General features: G+C 36.5%; 1 protein-coding gene across 3 annotated transcripts in view; it reads right to left on the reverse strand.

Moving 5' to 3' along the window:
* The window catches only part of LOC110678282 (homeobox protein unc-4), a 57,939-nt gene extending 37,357 nt beyond the window's left edge, over nucleotides 1–20,582 (reverse strand). Inside the window, exons 1-2 of one of the 3 annotated variants that reach the window (XM_021850919.1) lie at nucleotides 19,948–20,582; nucleotides 19,560–19,890 (exon numbers count right to left, since the gene is read on the reverse strand). In XM_021850919.1, the coding sequence (XP_021706611.1) occupies nucleotides 19,560–19,852 (293 nt within the window). In that variant the 5' untranslated portion in view covers nucleotides 19,853–19,890; nucleotides 19,948–20,582. Of the gene's footprint in view, nucleotides 1–19,559 lie in introns of all 3 variants that reach the window. The other 2 variants (XM_021850918.1, XM_021850917.1) reach the window with 2 other exon arrangements.
* Nucleotides 20,583–22,619: the final 2,037 nt, after the last annotated feature.

A 22,619-nucleotide genomic window follows, 5' to 3' on the forward strand; every position in this document is an offset into this window, starting at 1 on the left:
AAAAGTTTCACGTTCGATAGCGCCACCAACTGGCAAAATCTTCAGTACAGTCTCCCCACAACTATGGATCAACTAAGGGCCATTTTTCAGAAGAAAATATGATTGCATAACAAGGTGACGCTGTACAAAACAAAATAACCTTCTTGGCACTGCAAAATATTGTTTGTTTTTTTGAGAAACTCCCATTCATTTACGAAAAAGTGTCGATTTCGATAGAAATTTCAAACGATATCCACTCCACAGATGAGGATCAGTGGGAGAAGAGGATCCTTATTATGGATCAAATCGACTCTTATTATGGATCAAAACACTAAAAATGGAAATGAATGGTGTGCTAGTGAAAGCATACGCTTTGGCGTTTGTTTCGGAATCGTCTTATATTTGATTCATAACTGTGGTATGTGTTTCAATACCCCACAGTTATAAATCAACGCTTCTTGGAATACGGTAGACATATTATTTCCTTTGGATGGAAAAATAGGGACCTTTCTTAGCCAAGTGGTTAGAGTCCGCGGCTACAAAGCATAGCCATGCTGAAGGAGTTTGGGTTCGATTCCCGGTCGGTCCAGGATCTTTTCGTAATGGAAATTTCCTTGACTTCCCTGGGCATAGAGTATAATAGTACCTGCCACACGATATACGAATGCGAAAATGGCAACTTTGGCAAAGAAAACTCTCAGTAAATAACTGTGGAAGTGCTCTTAGAACACTACGCTGAGTAGCCGGCTCAGTCCCAGTGGGGACGTTAATGCTAAGAAGAAGAAGGATGGAAAAATATTCTCAAGCATATTATAATTGATTGCGATGCTGTACATATGTATGGTTCACGTAAGTAAAATGTGTTCTGCATAATTGTGACTCTATTTGATAAGATATTTCCGTTTTAATCCAACTTTGATCTATATGTTTGTGCTATCTTGTGACTGTATTATGAATCAAATAAAAAAGCCCATGAGCTACTTAACATCTTCACCAAAACCGCAATCTTTCTAAGCAAATAAGACGGCAAAAAATCTGCAAAACAAAAACTATATGCTCACTATTTCCGCCTTATGGCAAAGTTGTAAATTAACTAGCTTGCACAATGGTAGCCCTTGAGCCACTAAACAACTTTTCCGAAGACGCCATCTTTCTAAGTGGTCAGACTACTGAGCTCTCTGCAAATCAAAAGTTCCATGCACCACCTGGTGGCAAAATATCGAATCTCTTGGCTCAAATAAAGTTAGCCCTTGTGATACTGAACAACTTTGCTGTAGACACCATCTTTCTAAGTGCTCAACCTACTGAGCTATCCGCAAAACAATAAAAAACAATTTGGCTGGTTAGTACAGTGAAACCTCCATGAGTCGATATTGCAGGGACAATCGACTCATGGAAATATTGAGTCATGGAACAGCAATCCTTTGGAAAGCTGATTCTAAGGACCATCATAGTAACCATACAATTTTGTATTTAGTATGGTTCCATGAGTCGATATCGAGTCATGGAACATCGACTCATGGAGGGATCACTGTAGTTAAAATAAGAAAAACTCAATTTCCTCTACACTATACCAAATTAAAACAAAATATGTTATAATTTGAACAATTATGTATCTCATTATGCTTCAAATCAAACAACAATATAACTCATTTTGTTATTTTCCATAACAAAATTATAACAAGATTTGCTATAAGCAATTGATCTCATTTTTTATAATAAATTTTGAACAGACTTTGTTATTAGAACTGATTTTGTTTTAATTGGGTTATAATTTCCTCCATCAACTCAATGTCCAGCTAACAAAAATGAAACAAAATGTGTTATTTGTAACAAATCTTGATATAATTGTGCTACAATTTTGATGTAATCCACTGGTCGGGCACTATCACCAACCTTCCAAAACATCAGGGTCTAAAGATATCATATTTTACAAAGTTTGCATTCTTATCCCTCAATGTTCATATAGTGCAAGTCAGAAAAGGCGCCTCTACCGGCCAAGTTCTTAACTAAAAGGATAAACTTCAACTCTTAAAGGTAGATCGTACTGAGTGCTGAAACTCCGCCAAAGACAGTACTGCGCTATTTCTTAACGCATACGAGATATCCGTGCTGTTGAATATCTCGTATACCCCCCAAATTGATGAAATCCCATAAGCTCTGGGTCTCCTATAACGCTCTACTTAGTGTGTCTTATAGGAATGCGTTTAATAGGAAACCCGACTGTATTTTGAATATTCTAACATCAATATATCTTCTAACATCAATATATCTTGATAATGTCAAATTATTTAAACACAAAAAAATATTAAATAATTTGAAAACAGTTATATTATCACGCATGGTGACATAAGTCAACAGATTAACACAATTCTTTCACTATTACCTTTCTTAAAAGTTGCGACGTATTCGTACGTAGAAAAAGATTAGGAAAGTCTTCAGAATAGTCAAAAACCGAGAGAAAACTAATTTGTCATTTTGTATGGGAGATAGCGTGCCATTTTTCTACAGCCTACTTGATGGCAAGACGTCGTTTGCCAGGACCACTAGTTTATTTCTAACAATCAAAGTATTTCAAGAATTCAAAGATTTTTCTAAAAAAAATTCCATCAGCAGCTTATCTAAGGAGCATTAAAAAATCACTCAACAACTATTCAAATATTCTTGCGTGAAAAATATTTCATTAAATTTTAATCAAAGGGTATCTGGCATGAGACATCCAGCATCAAAAGCACGTTCCCTTTCAGTTGTGAGAATTGTCTGCCCAAGTTCGCAAGGTCGACCTAAACGCCACACTGTATAAACACATAATGCTAAACCATAAAGCTGATAATCAAAGTTAACTAACAACATAGCCATGATCCCATTTTTGTTCCCACTCGGCCTTGAGATTGAAGAAAGCCAGTCAATTATCCCAGAGAAATACAAGGTAGCCTGAACTATTGTTTCGGATAGCACAGAGGCGCCTGGTACTCTACATGCGCCTTTGCTTTATTTAGACCCCACTAACAATTCATTCCTAGGCAATATTAGCATTAAGTCATATTACACCATGAAGTATAGGTTTCTGTGAAGTAGACTTCAACTGCCAAAACGGGTGCAGGTCTTTAGGCCGAATGCCGTTAGGTCGAAAGCATCGATAGGCTGAAAGGGTCGTTAGGCCGAAATAACATTTGACCATTTACAACTTTTTCAAACCGCTTATACATTCATAAGTGTTTTTTCCTTCTTTTAATTAAGGGCTGTTCTTTCTAGTTGTATTTCAAAGCGGATATTGTGGGCTTCTTGGTAATGCAAACTATTCTGAATGGATTTAAATGAAATTTTCACAACACGTCAAATATAACTTGAATTATAATATATATCTTGAGTATTTTTTCCTATCACAAGTTCAAAAGTAATTACGATTTGATAAAAGTCATATTTGTGACATTTTGAAGGATTTATCTAAAAATTTGAAAATTCTACACAACAAATTTGCTGAAAATCCAATCTTTAAAGTTATGTATCAAGTAACTTCTCAATTTCATCGCGCTCAATTTAAGCACATTTTTTCGATTATATCACGTCATAATAATTATATGGATTTCTTCAAATTAGATGATAATTCTAAAACAACCAATTCCTCCCACATTGATCCATAAAACATGCGCCTTCCGTTCGATTCATTCGGTTGCTGCTATGTTGTAGTCTGGTTTCAATGAAAATTGTAATCCAATGACATCACTGTTTCATTATATCACGCATAAGTATATTAACAAAAATATACTGTATTATTGAAATTTGTCAAAACAATCACTTTAGTCAAATTCAAGTTATGCTTGAAGAACAGGGAAAAAATCATTTGATTCCGTCCATAAACAACTTAGACATCTTGAAAGAGGATCAAATAAAATAAGTGGCAAATGTATTATCCAATACTTTAAGTACCGTCGTTGGGGTGAGAATGGGTCAAAAAGGGATATGTACAATTTATTTATTGAATATTTTTCGCAATTGAACTCCAATAAACTTCAAACTTGGTGTGTATTTTGATGGTATTTTAACAACTGTCCAAAAAATTATAGAAAAATATTTATTCACCGCGGCGCACAGTGCTTTGTTCCTTGGACAAAAGTCAAAAAATCAACATTCATATTCAACCGAATCAACTAGGCCATGATGTTGACATATGTTTTGAGCGTGTAGTACAGATGCTAGAAAATTCGTGCGCTTATCAAAACAAACCAAATCAAAATATACCAGAAATGGGACAAAATGTTCGTGAAGCAAAACGCCGACTAGTAAGCAAAGCCATTTCATCTTCAACGCATCAGAAAATTGACGATGCACAGTTTTCCATTTCAGTTGCAAAGTTTGACATGGGAAGGCTTCTTAAACCTTTCAAAGAATGTTCAAGAAAAACCAAAAAGTAACGTGTTGCAGATCTTATCAACAATAAATGAACCTGAAGAGCTCGCGTTTGCTGCCAATGTATCAAATTCTTCGAGTGAGGATCAAGTACAGGTCATAACTGCATCGCAGGCATTAGCTTTGTATGGGTGTAGGTCGTTAGGCGGAATGCTGTTAGGCCGAAAGCCGTTAGGCCGAAAGGGTCGTTAAGCCGAAATAACATTTGATCATTTAGTACTATTTCAAATGGCAAACACATTCATCAGTGTTTTTTCCTTCTTTTGATCGAAGGCTGTTCTTTCTAGTTGTATTTCGCATCAGTTATTGTGGGCTTCTAGGTTCATTAGAACTATCGTCCATTTTCGGCCTAACGACCCTTTCGGCCTAACGACCCTTTCGGCCTAACGACATTCGGCCTAACGGGATAGAACCGCTTTGTACATTGATTTTAGAAATTTGAAAAGTTACAGCCTATTAGATCTTTGTGTAGATGAGACACTCTGGAAAACCTAGGTAATTTATACACATATCTTATACAAGCATTCAAAGCTAACCTCATTTTATCGATTGAAGAAGCTAACGCATTCGAAAAAATGAAATCACCGTAAAATTAGAGATTTAAAAAGTTTTATTTTGGTGTCAATACTAAAATGTCGTGTTGTCAAATTTAATCTCTTTAAGGATTTTAGGCAGATGTTGACGTCATAATCCCGGTATTTAAGCGATCAAACTCATTTGTACTTCCGTGAGATGTTATAATATACATTAACTTTGCACAGAAGAAATTTAATGCTGTAAATTTGGTCTAGTTTCAACATACAAGTTTGTTGATATATTAAACAAAAACTACTATTTTTTAAAATGTATATTGTGATTAATTATGTGTAATAATATGTTCCATAACATATGAATTTTAAATTTTAGTAATATCAGCGCTATTAGCTGAAATATTTTAGAAAACACATTTTTCCGTTTTGACCCAATCTCGCCCCCCAGACCCATTGTCACCCCCATCGACGGTAGTGAAGGAACGATTCTCGAAACTAGTATTCAAATAATGTCGACAATGTAGCTCGTTTCATGCATTGTCGCTTTACTGTCATTGCTAGCCTATTTGGAAGAACTAGCTGTATCATAGTTGTCCTGACGCACTGTGGAGTGATTTTCAATTCTATTCTAATCGCATTTTCCAGAAGATAGACAAATACTTTTTAGAAGGACAAGTTGTCTTGCATAGTTCTATCTAGAAGCTTGGCATACGGTGCACTCACAATGTAGTCCTCAGCTTTTCCTTTCTGGTTCCCATGTAGGTATTGGAAGCGCAACGAAGTTCTATTTATTTTATCAGCAGTTTCTATGTACTATTACTAGTGTTAGCAGAAGCAATGTTTATCCTGCTTCGATACAAATGAATACAAATGTCCTGCTCTTGATATTGTCATCTTGCCTCGCTGGACCGAAGAAGGAGAGGGGGATGATTCTTTGTGAAGCTATTTCAATCTCGATAGAGGTTTGCCATTTGTTGTGTCGTACGTATGTTCAGTCACATCGTTGGTCTAGTACCTACTTTAACATAAAATTTTGATCGTTGAACGAACATCCTAATCTTCTCTGTTTCTTAGTCAGACAAGTGCAAACAGTTGCCATGGGAGGATGATGATGACGTGCTGTGTTAGTTACGTATTTGCTGGAAGTGGCGAATTTTATTGTTTGAGTTTTGACGATGCTGGTAAAAGCAGTATAGTTTTCGCGTGTCTTCTTTATGTCGGTATAACATTCCAATTCGGACAGAATCTACATTTAATTTTTTTTTTTCTGAAGATAGAGATTTTCATAATTATTTTTTGGATACGGTGCTCCGAGAAAACATTGAATATGATAAAAAGCAAGTTCCACGTACATATTTTGGTCGGGGATGGGAAATTTTAATTGCACGATGCTATATTCTTTGCGCGTTAACTTTACATTGAACAATGGATCATTGAAGGTAGTTTTTGCAAGTGCTCGCCGCATCAAAACAAAGGCGCCACTATATATGGGAAACATTGTGACAGCATTGCTGTTCTGTCAAACACACAAGGCTACGGTGGCGCTATCTATGCTTTGCATAGCGGCCGTTTTGGTTATTTTAATGATCCATTGTATTACTATATGCTGTATGGATGGCCCTTGGATTTTAAATTTAAGTTTTTTTTCCAAAATGGTAAATAGTCAAAAATTGTTTAACAATATGCTTTCCAAGCAACACAGATAATAGAGTATTTTTAAACTATAAATGTGACCAGATTATATAACTAAATCAGTAGATAATGCTCAATTATAACATGTGTGCTACTCGGGTTACGTATTGAGTTAGCAACAAGTGGATGTTTCCAACTCTGATTATGAGTGGTATATTTACTCGATATGAAGATGATATAGACAAATTAACTACTTTTCTGGTTCTGAATTAACTACACCCGATTCTGTTTTTGCACGGATTTTTTTTACACGGCCGTGCAAAAAAAGTTTCCATACATTTTTTTTTGCCAAAACCTTATTTTTGCATGAAACGTCGAGAAGTGGTGTTACTTTTTTTGCACGGTTTTTGAAATTTTGAACTGAAAACTTTTTTTGCACGGTACGCATCCCCCGTGCAAAAACAGAATCGGGTGTATTGCGACTGTGTTCAAGATATATTGTGACATAATCGAGTTTGCTGTATTGTTCTTCATGTGGTTCACATATAGCGAAGAGAATCTACTGGATTACGTATCTGTTATCGACATCGAATTGAATTTTAAAAGACAAAATTAATGCTTTTTATAATCTTTTAAATCCAAAATAAAATAATATTGGTTCGTCAGAATGTTCTTCTCGTTTTCTTGGCATTACTTCATCACTGGGATAGAGCCTGCTTCTCAGTGTTCTTAGAGCATTTCCACAGTTAACTGAGAGCTTTCTTTGCCAAAGTTGCCATTTTTGCACTCGGCAGGTACGATGACACTCTATGCCCAGGGAACTAAATGAAATTTCCATTGGACCGACCGGAAATCGAATCCAGAAACCTTCAGCATGGCTTTGCTTTGTAGTAGCAGACTTTAGCCACGCGGGTAAGGTACCCAGGCCCCTCGTCAGAATTTTAAGAAGCCTAAATAGGAGTAGCAATAAATGCAAAAAGGGTCAGTTGACACGGAAGAAATGGCCTCTGACGCATGTAGAGATGGTAAAAGTCGCGAAATCATTTGCGTCAAAAAGGCAGGACCCGATGACATTTGTACTGTTATCTTAAAAGCGGCAAACATCGCAGATCCGAACGTGTTCAGCAACGAGATGCAACGGAAAAAGGACGATCAAAGAATCTTCCCGGTTGTATACGTATACGGAAGGTGCGGACGGCTTAATCGACAAATACTTTGGATTCAGGAAAGGTAAATTTTCTTTGGACACTATCCAGTCAGTAGTCCAGACAGCTGAGAAGACGGCGCTCGTTACTTCGCGGTTGTCACTCTGGGTGTTGAGAATTCATTCAATAGTGCAAGCTTTAGGGCGATAGCCCACACACTTCTTCACCTCAAAGTTCTGGTGCAGATGTGTAAGCTTTTAGTAAGCCATTTTGATAGTAGGATTGTACTATATGACACAGAGGAGGAACAGCTTTACCGTGAGATTACCTCGAGGATCAATCCTAGATCCGGTATAACTGAATGCGATATACGATGACGTACTGAGGCTGCCCCTTCTGACAGGTGTTAAGATTATTGGCTACGCCGGTGACATAACGCTAGTGGTCTATAGCGAATCTATGGAGGAAGTAGAGTTGACTGTCGCGCACTCTATCTCCATAGTTGAAGAATGGATGAGGTTTAGGAAACTGGGAACAGCCCATCAGAGTAGTAGTGCAAATAACTGTAAGTCTGAGCAAAGGACCAGTCTAGCCGTTAAGCATCCCCGGCTAATGATCGATGAAGCTCAGCATAACTAACCTTGTTAAATATGACTTTAAAAAATGGCTATTGCGGCGCTTTCGAGGATGATACAGTTTTGCTGTATATACCAGCAAGCGTAAGCTCTTGGCAGTCGTGGTGCTATTTATAAATAGGTATGCAGAACCACTCTGGTCAAATGTGCTTAGAACGAACATAATCCTGATGCGGTTGGACAGTACGCATTGGATCATTTGCTTGGGAATAGCGTACCGAACGGGCTTCAAGTCTGCATTATAATCGGAATAACACCCTTCCGACATATCAGATGTCGAATCACCATGGAACATGTCGAACGCTTCGACCAAAGAGATATTGAAGGAATCCGCAACGCTTGGAGGTTGGAATCAGGATTGGGATAACTTCACTAAGGTAGATGAATCCATCGGCTATTACCAAATGTGTCTGACTGATAACCATGCAAGCTTGTGAATTCTATGAAGCATAGACAATCAGGCGTAATACTGACGAGTTTTCCATCGACCACTCATTTAGCAACACGAAACATACAGCCCCATTGATGATTTTTTCGTTTTACGAAAAGTTTCAATCGACTGGAGCGGGAATCGAACTCACGCTTTGTAGCATTCACAATAGGGAAACTGGGTGTATAAAACGCTGTTGGGGTAAAACGCGCCACCCTCGCTTTGAACTACCGACGTGCGTGTTTTTCACCCGAAATAGTAGAAAATGTATCAAAATGCTTCTATACCTATGTTTTAAAGTGTTTTCCTGGCCAAATTGTGAAAAACTCGAAAAAACGTTTTTTTGCTGTTTTTGTTGCAATTTTGTGTTATTTTCTAGGTAATTTTTCAGGTTGATAAACTACAATACTTTTGAAACTATCAACGAGAATCGCCTTGTGCGCTCCCGTAGTTTGTATACCATGCGAAAAGTGTTGAATTCATCCTTAAAAAGCGTATTGCAGGACTTGAACTCTAATTACCTCGTGGGGCAAAACGGCCACTTCTATTTCATAACACCAAAACAGCCGTTTAAATTCAAATTCCACCAAACGTAATGCCACACTGTAGTTAGGGGAACTGGGTGTAAAATGCGCCGTTGGGGTTAAACGCGCCACCCTTGTTTTGAACGAACGACGTGCTTTGGGACGCTGTGTTTCACCTGCGATAATGGTAAATTTATTAAAATACTTCTCTATATACATTTTTAAGTGTTTTCCTGGTAAAAATCGCGGAAAACTCGAAAAAACATTTTTCGCTGTTTTCGTTGTAATTTTGTGTTATTTTATAGGCCATTTTTCAAGCCGTTAAACAACAAAACTTTTGAAACTATCACCGAGAATCGACTTGTGCACTCCCAAAGTTCGTATTCCATGCGAAAAAAGTGTTGAATTTATCTTTAAAAGGCGTATTGAGGAATTAAACTCTAATCAACTCGTGGGGCAAAACGGCCAGTCCTATTTCATAACACCAAAACAGCCGTTTGAATTCATATTCCAGCAAACGTAATTCCAAGCTGTAGTTAAGTGCCAATGTGAACCTTACAAATGCACATTTTTCGAATCAATCAAAAACATCTGATCAAACGCCCTTTTGTATGCAACGTATTTGCAAGGATGATTGCGCATGCGTGCGCGCGAAGGACTAACGCCGAGATCAGGTGGCGCGTTTTACCCCGCAAAAAATGAAAATGCAGATAAGCAAGCATTTTATAAAAAATGATTTATTAACTCCAGAAAAAAGGAAATGGATGGCTGTTTCGACTATTTGATAGAAAACATATTTGTTTATGAGATAATGAATAAAAAGGCTTATAACAATATTCTTCACAGCTAAAAACGCTTCCTTCCTTAGAGGGCGCGTTTTACCCCCAGTTACCCTACGTGGCACATTTTTCAAAACAAACGCCTTTATGTATGCATCGTATATGCAAGCATCATTACGCGTGAGTTCGCGCGTACGATGGCGCGTTTTACCCCGCAAAAAAAGCAGATAAGCAAGCTTAAAAAACAAATTCTTAACTCCAGAAAAATGAAAATGGATGGCTTTTTCTACTATTCGATAGAAAACAAGTTGGTTTATCAAATAATGATAAAAAAGAGCTTATAATAATGTATTTCATAGCTTAAACAACTAACGCCGCTAACCGCATGGCCACGAAGCCCACACCGGTCTACCAGTTTTGTTGTACAAAACGCTTTTTCGGGCAACATGCTCACCTGATGATGATGGTGTGAAGTAGGCAATGAATTTGATCTAGGTATACATCTGTGCATCTGTGAAGATTGTTTGGGTTCCCTGTATCTTATTAAGTACACGTAGAACTAATATTTTCCCCATCTTTAGTGATTGTTCAAACGATTGTTACAGCCGCTTATGCTATCCAATGTTATGCTACCTCAACCTTCATCCAGCCAACAACACACTAAACTGCACACACTAAAATGCGTATAACTTTTTTGTTTATTGATGGATATTGTTGAAATTTTCAGAAATTCCCAATATACTCTTCTAGTTCATGGTCCAGGAAATAGTCCAAGTGGTTCTTCCGGATTTTCTTGGGGTACTAAAGTTGGCCAAATCATCCATTCAACGGATTGAAATGCTCGTTCTCTGAATGGTAAAGAGGACGAGCTGTTTAATTTTCTTACGGTCAATAACGTGCATATAGCAGTTATTACCGAAACGTATTTAAAACCTGGATCTAAACTCAAAAGAGATCCTAACTTTTTTGTTTATCGTAATGATCGACTTGATGGGGCATGTGGGGGAGTTGCAATCATCATTCATAGGCGTATAAAACACCAACTGTTTTCATCATTTGAAACTAAAGTTTTTGAAACTTTAGGTGTTTCTGTTGAAACACAGTTTGGTAAATATACTTTCATAGCTGCCTATTTGCCTTTTCAATGCTCTGGGCAGCAAGTTAATTTGCTCCAAACTGACTTACGTAAATTGACTCGCAATAAGTCAAAATTTTTTGTCATTGGTGACTTTAATGCCAAACATCGGTCATGGAATAATTCTCAAAGTAATTCCAACGGCAGAATTTTATTTGATGAGTGCTCTTCAGGATATTTCTCAATTCAATACCCTGATAGCCCCACATGTTTTTCCTCTTCTAGAAATCCATCTACGATTGATTTGGTCTTAACCGACTCTAGTCATCTTTGTAGCCAACTGATTACTCATGCTGATTTTGATTCTGATCATGTCCCTGTTACATTTCAAATATCCCAAGAAGCGATTCTCAATGCTATCAGCTCCACTTTCAATTATTTACGAGCCGACTGGAATATATATAAAACGTATGTTGATTCCAATCTTGATGTTAACATTTATTTAGAAACTAAACTTGATATTGACAATGCTCTTGAAACTTTAACAAATTCCATTGTTGAAGCCCGGAGCATTGCAATTCCAAAATGTGAAGTAAAATTTGAATCCGTGCTTATAGACGATGATCTTAAACTCTTGATCCGTCTTAAAAACGTGAGGAGAAGGCAATTTCAACGCACTCGCGATCCTGCTATGAAAATTATATGGCAGGATTTGCAGAAAGAAATCAAGAAACGTTTTGCTCAATTAAGAAACAAAAATTTTGAAAATAAAATTTCTCAATTGGACCCTGGCTCTAAGCCCTTTTGGAAATTATCGAAAATCTTGAAAAAACCTCAGAAGCCAATACCGGCATTGAAAGAGGAAAACAAATTATTACTAACTAATTGCGAAAAAGCTCAAAAACTTGCTATGCAGTTTGAAAGTGCGCACAATTTTAATTTAGGACTTACTAGTCCAATTGAAAATGAAGTTACTCAGGAGTTCGAAAATATTCTCAATCAAGAGAACGTTTTCGAAAATGCCTGGGAGACTGATTTGGAAGAAGTGAGAACTATTATTAAAAAATTCAAAAACATGAAAGCTCCTGGCGATGATGGAATTTTTTACATCCTCATCAAGAAACTTCCAGAAAGTAGCTTATCATTTTTAGTTGATATATTTAACAAATGTTTTCAATTAGCATATTTTCCTGACAAATGGAAAAATGCTAAGGTTGTTCCAATTTTAAAACCAGACAAAAATCCTGCAGAAGCTTCTAGCTATCGTCCAATCAGTTTGCTTTCCTCCATCAGTAAACTTTTTGAAAAGGTTATTTTGAACAGAATGATGGCCCACATCAACGAAAATTCAATTTTTGCCAATGAACAGTTCGGATTCCGCCATGGACATTCGACCACTCATCAACTTTTACGTGTAACAAATTTGATCCGTTCCAACAAAGCTGAAGGCTATTCTACTGGTCTTGCTCTTCTAGACATAGAAAAAGCATTCGACAGTGTTTGGCATGAAGGTTTGATTGTAAAATTAAAAAACTTTAATTTTCCAACATACATTGTTAGAATAATTCAAAGTTATCTGTCAAATCGTACACTTCAGGTTAATTATCAGAACTCCAGATCTGAAAGACTTCCTGTAAGAGCTGGTGTTCCTCATTTTGGGACATTTTGGGCATTTTGGGACCAATATTATACAATATTTTCACATCTGACTTACCTGAGCTACCTCAGGGATGTCAAAAATCTTTGTTTGCGGATGACACAGGCCTCTCCGCCAAAGGTCGAAGCCTGCGTGTCATCTGTAGTCGATTGCAAAAAAGTTTGGATATTTTTTCTTCATACTTGCAAAAATGGAAGATTTCTCCTAATGCTTCCAAAACTCAACTAATAATATTCCCACATAAACCAAAAGCTCTTTATTTGAAACCTTCAAGTAGACATGTTGTCACGATGAGAGGGGTTCCAATAAATTGGTCAGATGAAGTTAAGTATCTAGGGCTCATGCTAGATAAGAATTTAACTTTCAAAAATCACATTGAGGGCATTCAAGCCAAATGTAATAAATATGTAAAATGTCTCTATCCCCTTATTAATAGAAAATCAAAACTTTGTCTTAAGAACAAGCTGTTGATATTCAAACAAATTTTCAGGCCAGCCATGTTGTATGCTGTACCAATATGGACTAGCTGTTGTAATACCAGGAAGAAAGCTCTGCAGAGAATTCAAAATAAAATTTTGAAAATAATTCTGAGGCTTCCTCCCTGGTATAGTACCAATGAGTTACATAGAATATCCAATGTTGAAACATTGGAACAAATGTCAAATACAATCATTAATAATTTCAGGCAAAAATCGTTACAATCTTCTATTGCCACGATTAATGCGTTATATGTTTAGGTTAAGTTAGGTTAAGTATATTAAAAAGGTTTTTTTTTTCTCTTATAAGCAGGTGAAATCAACTCACCTGTAAAAAAACTGAACTGCTACGGCAAATGAAATGTAATATGTTGTTAACAAAATGTTAATTAAATCTTAAATTTGTTTTACCAAATTAGGATGATAGTGTTGTCAAATAACACAGAACACCTAGATATAAGAAATGAATGTAATGTTTGGAATGATACTAATAAAAAAATTAAAAAAAAAAAAAAAAAATCCATTCAACGGATATATCAAGACCCTGATGAGCTGGAAGGGGTTGGTGTCTTCGGCAGAGTTGTTCAGCAGATACAGGGTGACCTATCAGAGTTTAAGGCGAAGTAGGCCGTCATTGAAATTTGTACGCATCGTTGATGATTGTTCCCAATTCACCTCACGATTTCGAATCAAAGAAAATCAGTTGCACTGACACAGCTGAAAAAGTATCAGCATACTTTATGCATGTTAGCGCGTACAGTGATATTTTTTCAAGTCAATATAAACTATCAAGACTGAGTTTTATCACTTTGAAATGCAAGCTGAAAAGTCATCATTGTTGCCAAAACGAATGACGGGCTACTTAGCCTTAACCTGACTGGGAATTTATCCGGTAGGTGGCGCTAGTAACAAATTTTACTTAATCTTGACAATTTCAAGATCCTCATGATCTAGAAGGTTGATGTCTTCGTCAAAATTGTTTTGAAGATTAAGGATTATCTACAAGTAACAAATCTTATCTGTAAATTTATCCGCTAGGTCACGCTACTAACAATTTTTCTTCAATTTGCAATATCTTATTGAGATCCTGATAAGTTAGAAGATCGGTGTCTTCGACACAAGTTGTTCAGCAGATTAAATGGCATCTGGCAGTTAAACTTCTGATTGATAAATCATCGCGCTACAAAAAATCTTCAATCGTTTGTATCTCAAGTCTTGATGAGCTAGAATGTCGGTTCTTTGGCAAAGTGCTCAGAAGATCAAGGGACATCTGGCAGTAAAAAGTTATTTGTGTGTATCTTATTAATGTATTCGAATCCTTATTAATGTATTCGAAGGAAGATAGGCATTCAGGGGCGGAATTACAAGGTACTCCATCTAATTTTAAGTTTCTTCATTTGTGTGTGCTATTTACAAATTTTCTTCAATCTTCTGTATCATCCCAAGGACGAGAAAAGAACACTTTTTAATTTGTACCCCGTTAATTTGAACATCGTTCAGATTAAAAATGGTTCAAACGTCATTCAGCTCATGGATCGGAGTAAAGTAAGATGGAACGCTGTGAAACGGAACGCAGAATCAAAACAAAAGGGTAACCAGAAGCACGATTTTCTGTTGATCGTAGGGTGACTAGAGATTCAAATTAAAAATGAACCCCGATGGTTTGATGAACATGGTTCAAATTAGCGGGGGTGCACGTACCAAAATTAGGTATTGTTCAGTTGTCAATACCTCAATTTGGTATTATAATGATATTGAAAAAAATCTTTAAAACAATTTAAATACTTCATTTAGGTACTATACAGCTATTGAGGTCTGCTGGAGGTATTGAACTACTATTGAAAAATTTCACTTTTATATGAAAATCCATCAAGTATTATTGAGGTATGACAATTCCTGATCTAATTATCCGTTTGGTGTTCGTAGAATATGATTGAGATATTATTTGAGGTATTTTACCTCTTATGCAGGGTTCATTCATACCTCATTCAGGTTGTAAGTATTGGAAATTTTCTGGTATGGAGTTATTTTCTTCTGCTCGGGATGAGACCCTGATTAGCTAGTCTTTGGTACAGTATTTCAGTAGTTCAAAAGCAATCAAACAGATCTAGGGCGGTGAAAAATAGGTGAAAAATATAACGCTAGGAGATTCCAGTTTTTTTTCATCTTAAAAGACTTATGTGCCAGAAGTTTGGTATCTACACAAAGTTATTCAATAGATGGAAAAGTGCACAAATATGATTGCGCCAGATGGTGCTCCAAACCAAATTTTCTCCAATCGTCTATATCTAAAATTCGTGAGCAGCTAAATGCTTGGTGTTTTAACTAAACAATTCAGAGCCCCAATATCTATTTAATGATGATAAAATTTTGTTCCCTAGATGGCACTTCTCTATTTCAAGAACACAATAAGCAAATAATTAAGGGAATTTTTGACACATCGTAACCCATTTTCCCATATCTAATACATGCATAGTCAGAAAGTTCCACTAGTTGACTAGTCGACTGAGTTTCTTTATTTCATGTCGTCAATCAAAGGCAGAACGTTTTGTTAAAATTGTAAACAGTGTCAAACGTTATATTTTTTGTTCTACTTCGAATTTTAATTTGACCTAATTTTTTGTTTAAGTTTCGATTTCATCTTAGTGAAGTCAATGGTTTCGCAATGTTTAGTGCAAAAAGTTATAATTTGATTATAAGGCCCAAATTTGGCATAATTTGTACAGTGATGATTTGTATAAAAATATACTACGATTTCACAGTTGTCGTGAAATCGCATAAACAATTATTTTTGACAAAATTGTCTCCGAGTCAATGCAATGCGAAACTAAATCTTTTATAAGCGAGACCATAGCAAATTCGCGACGTTTCTTTGTTGTTTGAATATTAATAAGCACGCACGTGCTTTATAAAGTGGTAGAGGTATTGCGCAGTTCCCACCTTACTGGACCCCTACGGGCTCATAAGTGCGGAAACCACAAACCCTTTGTTTTCGCCGTTGGCGGGCAACAAAAGGCAGGTTTCGCGCCAATGAAAATTGTTTGCGTTTTAGCAAAAAAAAAAAGTTTGTAAAACATGTTTAAAAGTATTTCTGTCACTTGAAATAGGCTTGATCGATAATAACTTATTATGGTAATGATGTACACTAAAGTCTTTTTTTACACGGTTTTTTTTGCACGCTTTATTTTTACACGGCTTTTTTTACACGCCTTTCGGAATTAACACGGTACTTTTTTTGCGCAAAATTCGGAAATAACACGTTTTTTTTTTACTTATTTACACGGATTTCGGAATCAACACGGCTTTTTTTCCTATTCACACGGATTTCAGAATTAACACGGTACTTTTTCCACGGATTCTAGAATTACCACGGTTTATTTTAACACAAATTCCAGAATTAGCACGGTTTTTTTTGCACGGATTTTTTTTGCACGGCACGGGGGACCGTGTAAAAAAAAACCTTAGTGTAATCAAGTTATAGTCTGCATTTGGAGAGGAAAACCTCCGTATTTTGTCAGATAAATGTACACGTCCCGAGCAAAGGATATCAAATTGATAACAAATTTTAGTATCGTTGTTATCATTTTGATATTCTGTTATCATTTTGATATTCTGTTATCATTTTGATATTCTGTTATCATTTTGATATTCTGTTATCAATGATAATCGAATGATAACTAAATGTGTTATCATTGTACCCATGACAGATACGTTTGATAACAGGTTGATAACAAAATATGTTATCACACACCTTTCTCTTAACATTGTTTAAAGCATGTTGTTATAAACAAAGCAGACTTTTCATCACTCTTTTTTATGTCAAAATTGTATGGAGCGTTAGTTTAAGCCAGAACACTCATCCTTCATTTTTTCTGTGATTTGTGACCATAATATTCAAATAAGAATGATAATATGCATTTAGTTATCAACTTGAACTCAGTGATAACAGAATTTGCTGTTACTTACGCATGAGACTGCAGTGAGACACATCTTAAGAAAAATGAGGCGCACCAAAAAAGGTCTCGCAATGTACAGAGCGCCCGTGCACTTGCAAGAAATGAGGCTCCTGCACTAAGCCTACAGCACGTACACAGTAGTAACTCTATCTACACCTAATACCTTCAGGGTCGTTGGGGGACCACTTAGTGTCCACGTACGGATTTCAAATTTTTACCTGATTTTTTTTCTTGCCAAAACGAGCACTTTACAATGACGAACTCATAACATTTCGCAATTTCGAAATATAAGGGACGGCCTAGTGTGCAATCTGGGCCAGGGATACTACTAGAGCGATTTTTTTTTTTCAAAAATCTAGAGGGGTGCTTACCTATCTATTTGTGATGTATTTTATCTTCTTCTGAATCTTGTAGTACAAAGTGTCATATATTAGACTGTTACTGAAAGACAACACTAGCAAAATTCTGTTATTCACAAGCAGCATAAACACCCGCTGCTATCAGATCTTTGTCAAATTAGTGACACGTGTAGGTTTGTTTAGTGGCAGTCTAGCGTAGTGGTAACGTCCGTGAATCAAAGCATAGTCATGCTGAAGATGTAAGGGTTTGACTTTCAGTCGGTCCGGATTAATAAGATCCTAGATTAAAGTTAAACTAAAATTAAAATTTCTTTGACTTTCATGCCGTCATATTGGCTGAAATTAGAAAATTAAAAAATGTAAAATAAAATAGTAAAATAAAATAAAAATTCATATTTTAGGAATGCGATATTTCCCTAATGTTATACACTATCTGAAAGCTCATCCTCGAGCACGAGGATAAAAATATGTTTAGTTGTAGTTTCAGTTCTATTCAATGTCATTTTGATGATTGTTAACATGGAATACAACTCTTGTCGCGTCATGTCGCCGCCATTTCGAATAGTATGTATGTAGGTAGCCACCATCCTAGCTTGAGTCTTGCTCTGCAGGGGGTTCCACTTAACAGTACAGCCAAATTTCATTATCAATCTGAATGCAACATACCATTGTATAAAGGGCCAAAATGGGGTGTCGCCGCCATTTCGAATAGTGTACATAAAAAAACATTATTAGATCTTACAAATAACGTTTATTTTTTTTGCAGATATTTGCTGTTTTTCAATTTACCGCTAATTGAATAATTAAATACTTCACATATATTTCGACGATATCTTTCATACTAAGTTTATTTGAAATACATTTATTCACTCTTCATCCACATTTTATTAAACTTCATCAAATACAAACAAAATTCGTACTATCGATCCTTTTTAACTGCATTTATAATAAAAACACATTTTAATAAAAATGGTTGGGGACGGACCTGGTGTAGTGGTTAGAACACACGCCTCTCATGCCGAGGACCTGGGATCGAATCCCATCCCCGAGATAGTCACTAAAAATTTCAGTGACGTCTTCCTTCGGAAGGGAAGCAAAGCCGTTGGTCCCAAGATGAACTACCCCAGGGCTAAAAATCTCGTTAATAAAGATTAAATTAAATAAAAATGGTTCGAAGAAGATACGTAATATCTTAATAGTCCCTTCTCGAACAATAAAAACGCTAAATAACAAGTTCAGATTACACTTCTTCTTCTTCTTGGCATTACGACCTCACTCGGACAAAGCCTGTTTCTCAGCTTAGTGTTCTTATGAGCACTTCCACAGTCATTAACTGAGAGCTTTCTTTGCCCAAGTTGCCATTGCCAAGGTTTTGCATTCGTACATCGTGTGGTAGGTACGATGGTACTCTATGCCCAGGGATGTCAAGGAAATTTCCATTACGAAAAGAACCACTCGGCTAAAGAAGGTCCCATTCAGATTACACATTCCTTCGATTAATACGATACAATTAGCTTTAGTTTATTTTTTTTACCTGAACTGCAAAGTATGGCTTCATAAGTGCAAATATAGAGCGTATAACAGTGCGGGATTGCATTGAATTATGTTGGTGTCTTCAGAGCACTTATTCCTTGATTATTCTGAAGACACCGAATCAATTTGATGCAATTGAGAACCTCCAGCGATGATAGCATGTGACATAATTTGGGTACAAATATCCCAATCAATTCTCGTCGGTTGAGGATCATTTTGAATTGGCTGACTGGTCACTCGCTGGTGGTGACCTAACGATTATATTTTCAGCACAAGCGGTTGTTTGTTTCTCTAGATTTGTGTTGTGGAGAATTCGAGCTTTGGCTTCTATGAATCTTCATGTTAGGTAACAATAAAGTTTATGTAAAGTGTTTCTGTAGTTTCAGTATTGAATTTGCCAAAATTTACACTTATGAAAATCTGATACATATATACCAACCTTGTCTTTTTCTTTTTGATCCCATTAGGATCCGATTTCTTTTTATCGTTTTTCTTATTCGAACTGGATGCACAATCACTTCCGTTGCCGTTGCTCATCGACGTAGTCGTAGTAGGGGTGGAAGATCCTGACGCACTATTCACATCATCACTTTTCCGTTTATTCGGATCATTCAACCCGTTCAGCGTGGTCGGATTCATTGGTGGAGGTTGCTGGAACATGGTCATGGTGGTTTCGTATTCCATCTTCCCATTTCCGTAATCCGTCGCCTTGGACGGAGGAGAATATTCCATTCGACCATTGGCATTGTAATCTAAGGTTTTAACATATTCTATTTTATTCAGATTATTATCGACATTAATTTGCGAAGGGTAGTATTCGAGCTTACAGTTGATGTACTCCAGCTTTCCAGAATTAGGAGAGTACTGGGGATCAATTTTCCCATTTGGATGGTAGTCTACTTTGTTCAGATTAGTATAATCGATACTTTTATAACTTGGCGAACCTGCCGCCAGAATGCTATTCACTTCAGGTAATCGCTGCGTGCAGGAATCCGGCGAAGGTTGGCTTATTCCTAATACAACCTGTATGTTGTGACCACTTGGGCCGCCCGCTTGAATCGCTTTAGCACTTAGCGGACTGAGCGTATCATTAAAATCACTAAATATCTGATCATCAAATCCAGCTGATTCCATTTTCTAGCAATTTTATTAAAACCAATCAGCTTCAATTAAATTTCAATTAACGCTAATTTTAATTGTATCACTTTGCTAAATCACTGCTGTATTTTCACTAAGTCAATAAATAACACTGTAATTAATAGAGGCACACTGATTTATCTTAATGAAGGCCGCGAATGCGCGAGGAGAGAAAGGAGCCGCGCGGAACAATCAGCCCCCGTACTAGGAGGGCGAAAGTAAGAATTTGTTTCAAATATTAATGTCACAACGGCGCGATCGACGAATTACAGACTCAATCTGAGAACGACGCGATATCAGGGCAAATGCAAAATTATCAATGAATTAAGCATAGGGCTTGATCAGGGTTTTATACTCAATTAAAATCAATAAAGAAACTCCGCCCCTGCAACCAATCCAAGCAGCCATTTTTGAACCCCCGATGGCTTAAGCAGCGTCATGGAGGCGGGGCTTATGCTTTCTGTATCATACTTTGATGTGTTTATTCCATTCTCATGCTTGGCTGTGCTCTGGAATGATGGTGGTTGCATTACTCATCGCTGTCATCTCTCGCTTTGCGTGTTTGAAATAGGAAAAAAGTGAATTGATCCACTTTTCGTTTGACTGAACTTTTCTTACGTGATCCATATTGTCCAGTATTAGACGGAATCAATTATGTACGCATTGACCGTGTTTCATAATAGTAGTTTTCGTGTGTCAGTGAATCATCGATTTGTTTAGGCGAGAAGTAACGTACAAATAAATTGCCAGATTTTCCGGACGTTTCGGTCGTTTTACTGGCCTACGACCATCTGCTGCGGACTCTAAAATATATTTTTTAACATTTAGAACACATCAAAAACATAAAATTAACACCTTACAATCTTCTAGCTGTTTGTTTACAGTTGGACGGCCATAACTTGTCCTTCTTCTATAGTGTGTTGTGCTTATTTTCAAAACAAAACTTAACAAAAATTTCTCCATCATGAAACTTTGTCTTACACATCTGTATCCTATCAAGCGTCTATAGTGAAAATTTTAAAAATATTAAAAATGGGGTTATATCTTATTACAAATTTAGGTTTTATTTTTGAAATTTTCGTGATAAAAAATAAAATATTTTTTTAGAGTAGATGGAGATCCCCCAGTACCGGACACCTAAGTCGCTAAATTCGTAATCTAAAAACTTATTTTATACGGTCGTTGTGCCTATTTATGATAAATATTATCGTTCTTATAGCGCACAAAAATATTTGAAATTATAAATATGAATTTGGACATTGCATTTTGATGATGTATTTTAGTACCAAATTGACCAATATTAAAATGTGGCACCCAATTACAGCCAATTTATTGAATTTTTAGCATTTACAAGAGTAATTTGTGTATTACTTAGGGCCGATTTCTTCACTGTTGCTTAGGCTTTGAACTTAGTTTAACTATATGGGTAAGTGTGGTTTACGGCTTAAGCCATGGTGAAGAAATCGGCCCTTAGTGTGCAAGTGGTTCATCAAAAAACGTCTTTCTTATATGATAAAAAAATAACGCATTTTACGTGTTGTTTTAAATTTTCGTTCTTCTTATTTTTATTGCACCCTCGAGACCATAATCAATACATTCCATGAAAAATGAATATATATGAAGACATTGGTGCAAAAATTACAAAGATATCATGTAACAAATGAAGCTGCCTGAAACTGGGGGATAAGAGGTGCTAGACCAAAATTTTAGACCGTTTTCAAAAGTTATTCTTGTGTCAAAACAAAAAAACTAATTCTACCATACTGAAAACATGTCTCAAATTTCATCCAAATCGAAGATGGTCAAATTCGATGACTGACCGATTTGACATGGAATTCGTTTATTGTAGGAGCACTTTACCGCAACTATTGGTACAAATGAGAAAAGTTTAAGCAGTTTTGGTGGTAGTTCATCAATTTCGAAGCAATTTAATCGTTTTCAACTATTCCGTGTATCAACTGCCAATACGTCGATTAGTAGTGTCGGTTAGGGGCCCAGATAGCCGTAGCGGTAAACGCGCAACTATTCAGCGTGACCATGCTGAGGGTCGTGGGTTTGAATCCCGCTGGTCGAGGATCTTTTCGTAAAGGAAATTTTCTCGATTCCCAGAGCATAGAGTATCTTCGTACCTGCCACACGATATACACATGCAAAAATGGTCAATCGGCAAATAAAGCTCTCAGTTAATAACTGTGGAAGTGCTCATAAGAACACTGAGAAGCAGGCTTTGTCCCAGTTGGGACGTAACGCCAGAAAGAAGAAGAAGTAGTGTCGGTTTTGTGGTTCATTCAAGGAAATAATTATAAATGTCAATACCGCAACTATAGGAACACCCATAACTAATTGAATACTTATCCTACCT

Source organism: Aedes aegypti, chromosome 3 (genome assembly GCF_002204515.2).
Source record: "Aedes aegypti strain LVP_AGWG chromosome 3, AaegL5.0 Primary Assembly, whole genome shotgun sequence".
Classification (NCBI taxonomy): Eukaryota; Metazoa; Arthropoda; class Insecta; order Diptera; family Culicidae; genus Aedes; species Aedes aegypti.